The 12611-nt window shown below is 42.5% G+C and overlaps 1 protein-coding gene, 1 long non-coding RNA gene and 1 other non-coding gene across 6 annotated transcripts in view; 2 read left to right on the forward strand and 1 right to left on the reverse strand.

The window, feature by feature from the left end:
• Positions 1–1661: 1661 nt before the first annotated feature.
• LOC116814182 (uncharacterized) lies at positions 1662–11961 on the reverse strand. The gene is made up of 5 exons (XR_004371198.2): positions 11797–11961; positions 5247–5344; positions 3507–3658; positions 2430–2475; positions 1662–1895 (listed from the first exon to the last, which is right to left on the reverse strand). It is a non-coding gene; the product is annotated as an uncharacterized LOC116814182 (long non-coding RNA).
• On the forward strand, positions 3329–3434 carry LOC116809951 (small nucleolar RNA U13). Its single transcript, XR_004370110.1, has one exon. It is a non-coding gene; the product is annotated as a small nucleolar RNA U13 (small nucleolar RNA).
• GSAP (gamma-secretase activating protein) overlaps positions 10750–12611 on the forward strand; it is a 99685-nt gene continuing 97823 nt past the window's right edge. For all 4 annotated transcript variants that reach the window (XM_032761253.2, XM_032761255.2, XM_032761254.2 and 1 more), the window contains exon 1: positions 10750–10931. In XM_032761253.2, the coding sequence (XP_032617144.1) occupies positions 10823–10931 (109 nt within the window). In that variant the 5' untranslated portion in view covers positions 10750–10822. The remainder of the gene's footprint in view (positions 10932–12611) is intronic.

Genomic DNA, 12611 nt, shown 5'->3' on the forward strand with positions numbered 1-12611 from the left:
TGACAGGGATTGGGAAGCGAATTTTTTTGATGATCTTATTGCTACTACAGTTAAGAATCAGCACTGTTGATAAGCAAATGGGGCCTTGGGGATCATAGTTCAACTTCTTTTATTTTACAAATGAGAAAACCAAGTTCAGAAAAGTTAAGCAACTTGCCTAAGGTCATGGAGCCTGTTCATGCCAGGGCTGCCTCAAGAATCCAGGCCTGTTAACTCTGAGTCAAGTACTAAATACATGACTCTATTGCTGGCCTTTTTTCTTTTCTTTTTTTTTTAAACGCCTGAAATTCTTTACCCTCTTGAGACTCAGCTGAGCATTTGGCCAACCTGGTGTAAATATCAGGCTTTTTCTTAAGTGACAAAGTTTTGATACTATCAAAGAACACGGGAAACTGTACTATCTGCTCCCGGGGGTGGACACAGATTAGATGGACATTTGGAAAGCTGGAGGCCCTGAAGAGAAAGGTGACACATTACAGGGTTCAGTTTGCGATTAATACTAAGCATTCTGATGGCATGCTGCTTCCACGCAGGGGACAGAGATATCGCTTTCCCATGGGCTCTAATTTGTCTCCAGTCTCTCTTCTAGCAGACCCAGAGATGGATCTTGACTAAAAAGATAGACATGCTGATTGTCTTCAAGAAAAATTCTGTGGTGGAGGAGGTCGTCTCTTTTAAAATCTGAGAAAGATGTAGATTTTTGAGAATGAAGAGGGTTTAAATTAAACATAGTTCAAAAAAGTAAACATGAGAGGCAAACTAATGGAATCCTTCATAAAATGTTTAAAAGATTACCTACGAATCTCAATACTTCTACAGATCATTTTCAGAAAATAACGGGTTTTAAGAGAGCTGAGCTGTGGCCGTTTTGGTGATGAACTGCTTGGATCCCCTTTCGAACAGGCTGGGCTAGTTTCAATTTCTCTAAAGTCGTCTGTATTATTAGCATTCATGTAAAGAAAGGTTCAGAGGTTTACTTTTTTTTTTTGCACAGTAAAATCTTTTTCAAAACAATTTTCCATGATATGGTAATTCTTTTATATCCCATGTTAAGTCAGGTTTCTTTTGTATATTGTGATTCATGCTAAGATAAATAAAAAATAAACCACGATTGAAATTTTAAAAAAGAAGTTGCTTAACGAAGATCTTTAAGTGGCTAATGAGTCAGTGTGTATTCACAGAAGTTTGATCAATGCTAGCACGGACTATTTTGTGCTGAGAACAAAGACTCCAAAGAGATAGCCACTGGGAGGAGACCGGAGGGAGGCAAGAGGCTCCTGTGGAGCACTGGAATCAGGAAAAATTTCCCAGCCCTCATTATCAAAACCGGCTGGAGGGAACAGCAGTGAAAAAAACAACATGCAAAGCCACAAACAGGTGAAAACGGCAGAAAAATGTAATGTTCTTAGCAAGGAGGCACATCCTTCATTTATGATCACCTACAACATATTTTCAAAGTAAAATCCTATCAAAGAAAATAAGCTCTTGTGATTTAACAGCCATAGGACAGCTGGCATTTCCCTCCTCCCCCCACAACTGACACTCTCCAGAAGCACACCAGAATCCCCTGAATTTGAGTATTACATCTTACAACAAAATATTTAATTTTAATCAAATTTATTTTCCTACGGGGCATTCAAAAGAGCACACTAACCCATCACTTTCGAGATGGTAATTTATTTACTTAGTTTTTGCTTATTCAGAACCTTCAATTGGCTGACTTGGTTCCTCCAGGAATTGCCCCTCCAGAGGTGGTGACAGTAGGTCTTCTGTGGAGGGAATTGCTGGGACAGCGTTCAGCTTCATTAAAGGGAGCTTTCAGGGAAAGCGGGAGCTGGGGTCTGGCTGCCAAGATTTTAATGAATTGCTTCAGATATTCTCTCTGGTGGCTTCCACTGTGCTTAGAAATTTGAGAAAAAAAAATCTATGTACAGAACACATGGCAGTTGGACATTAAAAATCTGCCACACACACAAATATCTGTCATACATTTCTTTTAAAATGGCTAAGTGCTACTCATGAAATTCACAAAGGATTTCAGGAAGTCAATGTGTATATTTTAATGAAAATATTTCTGTAATAGATATTATTTATTCTTTGTCATCAATTTCCCTGTGCAATTAAGTCATATGTTTATTTTGCAAAAAAAGTTTGATTTTAGTAATTTTTTTCCTGAGACCAGTTAATGGAAGTTTCTTCTTATAGAGGAAAGGACAGTCATTTAAAAGGTAAAAATAATACTTTTCATTAAGCTTCTCCTGTTATTTGACTATGGCTTATTTCAGCCAGTTTTGGAGAATTAAATTCATACAGCACAAGGCCAATAAATGCGGTTAATTTCATTAGGGGTTTGCAGTACAGTGGTGGGAAAATGCAATCTAATGTAAAGCCCTTGCATCTTTTAATTCAGTGTTTTAAATCAAACTTACCCATGTCACTAAAGTTTGCCTACAGCACAATAGGAGATGATAGTTCCTTGTGTGGGGGAGAAAGAAAAAAATTTTATGAGACTTCAGAAATACCAGTCCTTCTGATAACATTTATGATTTTTAAAAATATTTTTCGGCTGGGTGCAGTGGCTCACGACTGTGATCCCAGCAAGGGAGGCCGAGGCAGGCAGATTGCGAGGTCAGGAGATTGAGACCATCCTGGCTAACACGGTGAAACCCTGTCTCTACTAAAAATACAAAAAATTAGCCAGGCACGATGGCATGTGCCTGTAGTCCCAGCTACTCAGGAGGCTGTGGCAGAAGAATTGCTTGAACCCGGGAGGCGGAGGTTGCAGTGAGCTGAGATTGCGCCACTGCACTCCAGTCTGGGCGACAGGGTGAGACTCTGTCTCAAAAAAAAAAAAAAAAGTATATATATTTATTTCAGGCCAGGCATGGTGGCTCTTGCCTGTAATTCCAACACTTTGGGAGGACCTGGAGGGAGGATCAGTTGAGCCCAGGAGTTCAAGACTAGCCTGCCAAAATAGTGAGACCCTGTCTCTACAAAAAAATTAAAAAATTATCCGAGTATGGTGGTACACACTTGTAGTCCCAACTACTCCGGAGGCTGAGGTGGGAGAATTGCCTGAGCCCAGGAGGTGGAGGTTGCAGTCAGCTGTGATCATGTCACTGCACTCCAGCCTGGGTGACAGAGAGAGCCCCTGTCTCAAAAAAAATTTTTTTTTTGCATTTCGAAACAATCACAAACTTACAGAAAAGTTGGGAGTTTAATATAGGAAACATTTTTTTCTGAACTATTTGAGAATAACTGCTGATCTGATGTCCCATTACTCCCAGATACTTTAGGATGTATTTTGTACAAACAGGAATATTCTCTGATCCTTTCATAGTTCATAAGCATGATGATCGGGTGTTCACGTGCTCACATGTGACATGTGCCACCCTCGAATCTTGGTACAATGTTGGGACATCACCCATCTGACTTGAAAAAACTATTAAAAAAAAGAACATTCTCGTATATAACCACAGTACAAACATCAAAATCAGGGAACTAACCTTGATTCAGTACTACCACCTAATCCTCAGACCCCTTCCTTTGTAGGAAAAGAATCCAGGACAGGATTATGTGGAACATTTGGCTGCCATGTCTCTCTAGTCTCCTTTCTGGAACAGTTATCAGTCTTTCAGTGGCTTTCGTGATCTTGACACTTTAAAAGATTACAGCTTAGTTATTTTGTAGAATGTCCTTCAGTTGGTTTTGTCTGCTGTTTCCTCATGATTAGATTAAGGTTATTCATTTCTGGAAGTGGTTGTATCCTACGATTTCCATTTGTCCTGTTACTGATGATGTTCACTTAATTAAAGTGATATATAGCAGGCTTAATAAGTATTTTGTGGGATAGTATTTGGAAACTAGATGTCCTGTTCCTCAAACTTTCAATGTATATATCTGTATTTTTAATACATATGTTACATGTATTTTAATATATGTATATATTTTAATACATATATATCTGTATATATACAGATATCATATGCATATACATATATATGTATCTATATTCCTATGGACTTATGGTTTCTTGTTTTAATAGGTTATACTTCTTTATTGCCATTGTGTATTTTGATGTTTAAATTGTCCCAGATCTGGCCAGCTGGAAGCTCCTTCATGTAACTGCGCAATGGGTTCATTTTGCCCTGCCCAGATAGAGTCGATTTATCGAGACATAGGAATTGCAATAAAGAGTTTAACTTATGCAGAGCTGGCTGAACAGGAAACCAAAGTTTTATTATTATTCAAATCAGTCTCCCTGAAAATTCAGGGACTTGGGTTTTTAGGGATAATTTGGTGGGTCGGGGAACAGGGAGTGGGGAGTGCTGATTGGTCAGGTTGGATGAAATCATAAGTAGTCCTCTTGTGCAGAGTCAGTTCCTGGATGGGGGCTGCAAGACCAGATGAGCCAGTTTATCGATCTGGGTGGGACCAGCTGATCCATGGAGTAGAAGGTCTGAAAAAGACCTCAAACACCAATATTGGGTTTTACAATACTAATGTTATCTATAGGAGCAATTGGGGTGGTTAGTGATCTTGGGGTTTCTGGCTGCATGACTCTTAAACCATAATTTCTGATCTTGTATCTAACTTGTTAGTCCTACAAAGGCAGTCTGGTCCCCAGGCAAGAAGGGGGTATGTTTTGGGAAAAGGCTGTTATCATCTTTGTTTCAAAGTTAAAGTTAAGTTCCTCTCAAAGTTAGTTTGGCCTACATCCAGGAATGAACAAGGACAGCTTGGAGGTTTGAAGCAAGATGGAGTCAATTAGGTCAGATCTCTTTCACTGTCATAATTTTCTCACTGTTATAATTTTTGCGACAGGGGTTTCATTCACACTGGCTCCTGTGTCCTTCTGACATGTCCTTATGGTTCTTTGAGCATGTTCTTGCTTTCTGGCACTACAAGGTGTTCCAGGTTCATCTTTCTTTGTGCCAGATGTGTTGATTGAGATGGGGCATTGCTGCTCCCTGATGTTCAGTGGACAGAACAAAATAATATATGTGTGTATGTGCATACATGCATATGCATATTTATTATGATATCTACCCCTCTATCTCCCTATCATCATCTATGCATTAAAAACTATGTTGGCTGGACATGGTGGCTCACGCCTGTAATCCCAGCACTTTGGGAGGCGGAGGTGGGTGGATCATGAGGTCAAGAGATTGGACCATCCTGGCCAACATGGTGAAACCCTGTCTCTGCTAAAAACACAAAAATTAGCCAGGCATGGTGGTATGTACCTGTAGTCCCCGCTGCTCAGGAGGCTGAGGCAGGAGAATCGCTTGAACTCGGGAGGTAGAAGTTGTAGTGAGCCGAGATCGCACCACTGAACTCTATCCTGGCGACAGAGTGAGACACCATCTCAAAAATAAATAAATAAATAAATAAATAAATAAATAAATAAATAAAAATAAATAAAAACTATGTTTACCCCAATATTTATAATTCCAATCCAACACTACAGCTTTTTTCTTTTTTGTGACTTTTTTGCCTGCCAGTGAGAGACATGGGTCACATTATTCTTAATATATTCACTTAAATAATTCAACCTCGTCTTAGCTGCCACTCCCATCCTTGGCAGATGCCCTCTCTAAGCCACGTGAAATCTGATACCCCAGGCTGGACAACCACTCCTTGCCCACTCATCCACCCACGTGACCCACATGGACACCCTTCTCATCCTACTTAGTTAGACTCTGACATCTCATGCTGGGTGACCATTCCCTAGTCCCCACCCCATCCCCCAAGGATAACCTCTTCTCCCTGCTTGAGTTCTGACATCCAAATTTTGGTCGACACCTTGCTCCAAACCCCTGTGCAGAGGCTTGCTTTTCTTTGTCTAATCTGGTAGTTTTAGGATGGAATTGTTTAGAAGGGGAAGGGAAAGGAATAAAGGGTGAAAAGTAGGAAGGAACAGGAAGAAAGGGGAAGAACATTTATGTGGAAGTCACAAGATTAAGTTTCTGTTTGAAAATGATACAGTTTTAATAAGAGAAGAATCAAGCCACTTAAAATGGAGTGTTTTCTGACTGATATAGAATATAACATCCTTTCTTTCTTGGTCATTACAAATGATACTAAAATCCATGTATTCATTTATCCTGTGAAATGAGTTATCATAGATGGCAACATAACTTTCATATGATTATGTATTTCTCAGATGATCTCTTTATATTTTGTACATTCCATTGTTCTATTTGAGATATAGTAATTCCATACAGTTAATATTTGTTCATCAACAAAACTTTAAAAGGAAATTAGTGAAGCATTCTTACTCTCAGAAATGTTTAGTACTCTATTTTCACCTCAGTTCTTCCTTGTTCCTTTGATTAAATCAGATATAGTTCCTTTAGAATATTTGAATTGTTGTCTAGCCCATCTTGTTAAATGGCAGTTCTTTATTTCCTGCCAAGTCATAGGGCTATCATTCCATAGAAAATTTCCATAAAAAAATCTGTGTCAGTCTTCTTTTCAACAAATTTCAGGATGAGTGCTTTCACTCTAACATCATAAATAATAACCAAGCAGATTTAAAGAGTTATTCTATTAATCATTGCTAAACTCAGTGTCAGCTTTTTAAGAAAACAAATAAAAACAATATGAGTTCGTGACCAGCCTGACCAACACGGCAAAACCCTGTCTCTACTAAAAATACAAAAATTAATTGGGTGTGGTGGCGGATGCCTGAGTAATCCCAACTACTCAGGTGGCTAAGGCAGGAGAATCGCTTGAACCCGGGAGGCAGAGGTTACAGTGAGCCGAGATCGCGCCACTGTACTCAAGCCTGGGCAACTGAGTGAGACTCCGAAAAAAAAAAAAAAAAAAAAAAAAAAGCCAAAAACAAAAAACAACAATATATGACGGCCCTGAGCATGTAGCCATCTATGTAACTACACAGGACAAAAATTAGCAGAAGTTGTCAGGAAGATGGTCCCTTAAAGGCTGAACAATAATTTTATAGTCAAAATCTGAGTGAAGATACATTTTAAAAAATTAAGCTAGTTTTTAAAATTGAAAAGCTAACATGTGCCTAAGGTTAAACAAAAACAAAAACAAACAAACAAAAAAACAACCTTCACTGAGTTACATTCCCCACAGAAAACTATCGTTAACAGTTAGGAGTTGGGATAGTCCTTGGAATTCCACTTGCAACTGTTAAGAAATAGGACTATATCTTCTATTTTAAAACATATCTAAATAAAACCGTTAGATGAAGAAAATATGTAGGGTGTCAATGTGCTTCATTTTTAGGACAGAATTAAAAACTGCTATGAAATGACTGCAAAGACATCTTTATTATAACAGCACTTGGAATTGGCAATTCAGGAATTATTCATCTTGAACATCTTATGTAGTTTTAAAAATTCTCTAGAAAAACCACAACTGTTTTCATCTTCTCTTGTGTACATCTTTAATACTATTCTTGAAATTATACTAAGAAGAACCCTGAAAAGTTAGTGAACATATGTAAAGTAGATCACCTTGATTTAGGATGCCTATTTATTTTATTAGGATCACTGTGTTGTGCTGTGCACAGAGTGTTTCGGAGGACTCATATTCCTCTACCCCATTGCCTACTGCATCTTGGTGAGGTCTCTGCTCTGCAACAAATCAACACAGGCTTGAAACTCAGTAATCCAGTCACGAAGAGAAGGAAAGAAAACCACCTCCATTTAAAGCACCAGATAGCTAGACCAGTGCTTCCCAAACTTCAGTGTGCACAAGAATCATAATTTTGAAGATTCTGATTCACTGCATTGCTTCACCTCTTTTCTTGCCTTGTGCTTGCATCTCCACTATAGTGTAAGCACCTTTATCTCCTCCCTTTAGCTTACTGATTCTCTGTGGCTTGCTACTAGAACTTGTGACTCATGGCATGGTTCAAACTTCTGGAATCAATATTTACCTCCATTTTAGATTTCTCCCCAGATACAGACCTTTAGCTCTGGTATATCTTCAAAGCTAGCCCTTTCATGCATATCCTCACTTGGCCCTCCCTATGGTGGACAGTAAGGCAGCAATACAGAGGTGGAAAGATCCTCTTATTAAGTAGCAGAATGTTGCTATTCAAAATGTCATCTGTGGACCAGCAGCTTTGGTGTGACCTGGAAACTCGTTAAAATGTAGATTCTTCAGCACCACCTCACCCTACTGAATCAGAATCTAACTTTTATCAAGATCCTTAGGTGAGTTGAATGCTCATTAAAGTTTGAAAATCCCTGATTTAAGATGCTTTTGGCACAAGTAACAGAAAACTCAACTCAAACTGGCTTACATAATATGTAGAATGACTTTCAGGTGATCTAATCCAGAGGCCCTTAGGTTTTCAGGGCTTTGCAACAAACTCTTTTTGCTTATCTGAGCTGTTTCCTGTAAGCCTACTCCCTCCACATAACTTCATTTTATGTTAACAATACAAAATGTAGAATGTGTTCTAATAAGTGTTCAAAAAAAAACCTATTATTATAGTGCTCTTTGGCCTGTGCCCTAAATTTTGAAATGATCACTCCTTAAAATTGGAACCCTTGGTTGCAAGTAAAAGTCTGACTTAGTATCATTTAAACAATAGGAAATTCAACATCTCTAATATCAGAAAGGGCAGAGGATGGCTCCAAAAATAATTTACCAAGGTTTCTCTTCTCTGCAGTTCTCTGGACTCTCCTGACTCCAATGACTCCATTTTCAGTGTGCTAGATGGCTGAAATTCCAGCAATCATATCTAGACCCCGAAATAGTTAAAGACTGAAAGGGACCATCTTTTCCCATGTCTGTTTTAAGAATAGAGAAATCTGTCATAGCTGAGGTTTCCTTACAACTCAGTGGCCAGAATTGGGTATCATACTCTGACAGAGATCTCTAATTGCTTCTGAATATCTACTTTCCCCACCTTCTTTAGTAATACTGTCCTGATTTTTATCTGGGCACATCACTGGCCAGGTATATTTCCTTGCCTCCCTTGAAAGCTACATTTGGCCATGTGACTAAATTCTGGTGAGTGAAACATATGTAGAAATGTTGTGTAGAACTTCTGGGAAGTATCCTTAAAAGAGAGGTAGCATCCTCTTTTTATTCCTCTTCTCCCATTCTGATTTCTGGAATGCAGACATGAAGGTTGAAGCTTCTGCAACCCTCTTTGATCATGAGGACAAGGGTACACTCAAGATCAGGTGGAGCAAAGAGCTGCAAGGAGCCTGGGTCCCTGATAAATTAGGAACCTGCCCTAAGAGCTTTATTCTGCCCATCTCCAGATAGGTGACAGAATACAACTTGTGTGTTTAATTTACTGTTAATCTGAGTTCTTATTAACTTCTGGAGAATATAATCCTAAATGATACACATGCCTTCATATAGCACCCTCATGATTTTGGCCACATCTTTCTATTATTATCTTATTATTTCTCACCTTCTTTACATTCGCTTTTTCACTTAATTTGAAGAGAATTTTTTATATCATCACTGCTTGACTATAAAATCAGTCCTGCCTGGCAAAAATAGAAGTTAACTGCAAAAATAAAAACAATGGAAATGTATTGAATTTAAAAAATTGGCAAACAGTGTTTCTGTATGACAAAGGCAACAAGCTTATTTGATACGAAATAGTAGTTGCATTAGCTCCTCGGGGGCTCCAGTGGCCTTCCTTTTATTAACTGATAATATTAGCAGCTTCATTGGGCATTTATCTTAAATCTGCATGCACTTCCCAGGTGGGAGGACTTTCCTCTGTATATGGTGGTGAGTAATGGAGTTCTACCTGAAATCATCCACTACCTTAGTTGGAGAAACATGTCTCTAGGAGGGAAAAAAATTCAAGACTTTCTTTTACATTTAGTTGGAGTAGTTTTCAAACTTAGTAAGCCTAAGAATCGCCCGAGGCTCTGGGTAAAATGCACATTTCTGGTCTCGTCCAGGTCTAGAGATCAGGAGTCTGCATTGTAAAACGGTGCCCCAGATGACGTCAATACAAGTAGTTTTCAGACCTTAATTTCGGGAAACATGTGAAAAAGCATTCTTTACTACTGTATTCACTCATTCTTCAGTAATTGTCGAGCACCTTCCAGAGTGCTCTGTTAGCCCCTGGTGGGAGGCAGAGGGTTTGCGTGGAGACTTAAGATTCAGTTTTCATGTCTCAAGGCATCAAATGAGATGTACTAGAGTTAAAAGGCAAAAAGGACGCTGTTTGTATCAAGCGCATTAACCTTTTTTAGCGTTTCTCTTACAATGGGACCACCTTCGTCACACGCTCCCAGTTGCTACTCATTACCTTAATAACACTAATAAAGCACCACCACCTCGAAGCTGGGGCGAATAGGCCCAAGAGACGGCCTACTTCTGTGGTGACCCTGAACTGCTCCAGAGGACCCAGCTCTCTCAAGCCAAGTGGTTTCCACACTTCGCTGCACTTGGAGAATAAAGAAAATAGGCAGACCCTCCAGGTTTGGAAGCCACTGGGCTAGCGGCCTCGCCAGGGCCCTGAAGCGCCCACGTCCTTGAGCCCTCTATCGTCAGCCCCGAGGGTGCGCGCAGAGGCCTCCCGCCCCGGCGGGCCTGGTCCAGGCGCCCGGTCCTCCCCGCCCCACCGCTACCCGCCGTGCCCGGCTCCGGCTTAGGTGCGGGCCGCCGGCGGTTGAGGGCCGCTGGCCGGGAGGAGGCGGTGCCGGGGCTTCTCAGGCCGGGGCGCCGCAGAACCGAAAGCAGCAGGGGGCGGGGGAGAGGAAGGAGGGGGCAGGCACGGGGACGCGAGGGCGAGGCGGCCACGCGGGGCCGGGAATGCCCGCGGTGCGGGGACCCAGAGCCGCCCGGTGGTCGTGTCCGGGCGATGGCTCTCCGCCTGGTCGCCGACTTCGACCTCGGAAAGGACGTGCTCCCGTGGTTGCGGGCGCAGCGGGCAGTGTCCGAGGCCAGCGGGGCCGGAAGCGGCAGCGCAGGTGCGGGAGGCGCGCGTCGGGGCGGGGTGGGGGCGGGGAGTGGGAGTCCCTCATAGCCCCCGGACTCCGACCCGGCGGGGAGCAACCCGGGGCGTCGCCGCCCTGGGAAGGCTGGTGCGAGGGCGCCGCTCCCCTCCTCGGAGGGCTGTTTTGGCTTTGCCACCCTCACCCAGCCACGGCGGAAAGTCTGGGGGCAGAGCCTGGGCCAGGTCGCGGTGGGGCCTGAGGCGCCTGGCTCGCTGCCGGCCCGCGGAAATTCGCCTTTGGCAGAGGGGCCGGGCTGCTGGCGGTTCCCTCGGCATCACCTTACGGCGAGGGCAGAGGGTCGTGCTCAGCTCAGCTGTCGCATCCCACCTCCCGGGGGGTTCATCGGCAGCGCAGGGGCTTTGCCAAGACAGGGGTGCTCCTGGAAGCTTCACGTTTTGAGAAAGAATCCGTGACCACCAAGCAAATCACCCTATACCTAACAGTGGAACAGTTTGTCCCCACATTTGCGAGACGTGATTCTGTGTCTGTTGAACCGTGTCCGTGGCTGAGGGGACACGGGCCTCGGCGGTGAGGCGCGAGAGGGCAGGGGCCGCCTCCAGGCTGCGCGCGGGGGGGCGAGAGGCCCCAGCCGCCCCCGTGCTCCGCACCTGTGCAGGCTGGGGCTGCGCGCGAGATGCTCGGCTCCCGGCCCCGCCACCTCTGGGCTTTTCGATGATTCGGTAAGGGAGTGAAAGTGACTTGTGAGCTTTCCCAGCACTGATCTGTTTTAAAGAAGGGGAACTTTGTGATTTCTCACAGAGTTTTTAAAGTCTTCTGTAAATGTTGGAGCTTCAGAGCTTAAATGCAGCTTCAAAGCAATGATGCCCGTAGGTCTCACCTTGTGTGTAGGGAGCTGTCCACTTCAGTGAATTTGGAAGTGGGTTTTTCGGAAGTGGGTATTAAATGACCCACATCTACAACTCCTTTCCCTTAAACGCTGGTGAAAGTTTTCTTGATGTGAGTTATATATCAAGTTGCTATCTTGTATCTTCACACTCTCTTACGACTATAGCGAAATTATTTGTAGGTTTCCTTGGTTTGGAATATTATTAGCTCCAAATAAGGAGTTATATGTTTGTGTAGCGTATACATTGAGTTTGCGTTAGTGCCATGCTTAGTAAGGCTTTACTTTTTTTCGAGGTGGAGAGGGTGATCAAGGAAGAATTTTATACAAAAACTAGCTGGGCGTGGTAATCCCAGCTACTCGGGAGGCTGAGGCAGGAGAATCGCTTGAACCTGGGAGGCAGAGGTTGCAGTGAGCCGAGATCGCGCCACTGCACTCCAGCCTGGGCAACAGAGTAAGTCTCCGTCTCAAAAGAAAAAAAAAAAAAAAAAAAAAAAATGTCGCCCAAATGTCTGAAAAGTTTTTGAAGGCTTAACTTTTTGAAATACTACAGGCAGCTCTGTCTTCTACCACCAAGTACTCCTTTTTCTGGACTCCCACTTTATTTTGCTAAATGGCAGGTGTCTGCAAATGAGAAGTTAGATGAGCGTGAAATGCCACAGTCTTATGTTTCCGTAATGTGTGTTGTGCTTGAAAAGCTGTGTGTGACCCACTGGGACCTGGCTTCCTTGTATCTTTCGCTCATCTCTGAAGAAATACAAACTTGTGTATTGACCTTCCACTAAACAACAGCCCTAGATCCTCAGAAG

This window comes from Hylobates moloch, unplaced genomic scaffold (genome assembly GCF_009828535.3).
Source record: "Hylobates moloch isolate HMO894 unplaced genomic scaffold, HMol_V3 SCAFFOLD_1, whole genome shotgun sequence".
In the NCBI taxonomy this organism is placed as follows: domain Eukaryota; kingdom Metazoa; phylum Chordata; class Mammalia; order Primates; family Hylobatidae; genus Hylobates; species Hylobates moloch.